Here is a 612-nt window from a genome sequence, read left to right as displayed (position 1 = left end):
TAAGGAAGAAGGTGATGATGAGGAAGATGAGGAAGATGAGAAAGATGGGGAAGATGGGGAAGATGGGGAAGATGGGGATGACGACGAAGGAGAATTCGTTGTTGATGAGGTTTGTATTTTTTCAGCTACTTCAAATATTTCTCCCTTAAATATAAAACTATTCACCACCCTCCCATTCCTCCTCCTCTCTTCTAGGAGGCTGATGATTCTGCAGAGGTACCGACAAACAACACATCTAAGGACGAGCTGTGATGTCACTCTGGTTTTCGGCCAATCAGGATCAACCTAGCACATTTTTCATAATAAAATTAATTTGGATCACAATCATGTGATGAAGATACTTATGACTATTTTGAATGAGCTTTAAACTCAGGTTAGGTTTGTCATATGGCTTGGTTTGATTCAAAACTTGATTTTCTACAAAACTGTGTGTATATATTACATTTAATCTTTCTAAAGTTCTCAGGAATGACAGTTTAACCCTTCTATGTAATAAGTCAGTTACATAGTTAGTTTATCTTAATTTTTTGAGTGATGACATTTGAGTGATACAATAACATACATAAATACATGCACTAGGTAGTTAATATGTGATACATTAATCAGAAGCAT

At 35.6% G+C, this 612-nt stretch overlaps 1 protein-coding gene across 1 annotated transcript in view; it reads left to right on the top strand.

Annotated features, from left to right (window-relative positions):
- pdia2 (protein disulfide isomerase family A, member 2) overlaps positions 1-340 on the top strand; it is a 5,571-nt gene extending 5,231 nt beyond the window's left edge. The window contains 2 exon segments of the mRNA XM_034085070.2: positions 1-109; positions 196-340. The exon segment at positions 1-109 is cut by the window's left edge and continues 71 nt beyond it. Of these exon segments, the coding sequence (XP_033940961.1) occupies positions 1-109; positions 196-252 (166 nt within the window). The 3' untranslated portion in view covers positions 253-340.
- The last annotated feature ends 272 nt before the right edge of the window (positions 341-612 follow it).

This window comes from Pseudochaenichthys georgianus, chromosome 1 (assembly GCF_902827115.2).
Source record: "Pseudochaenichthys georgianus chromosome 1, fPseGeo1.2, whole genome shotgun sequence".
In the NCBI taxonomy this organism is placed as follows: Eukaryota; Metazoa; Chordata; class Actinopteri; order Perciformes; family Channichthyidae; genus Pseudochaenichthys; species Pseudochaenichthys georgianus.
Note: the sequence above shows the minus strand (reverse complement) of the source record. Positions and strands in the feature narration are given on the sequence as shown.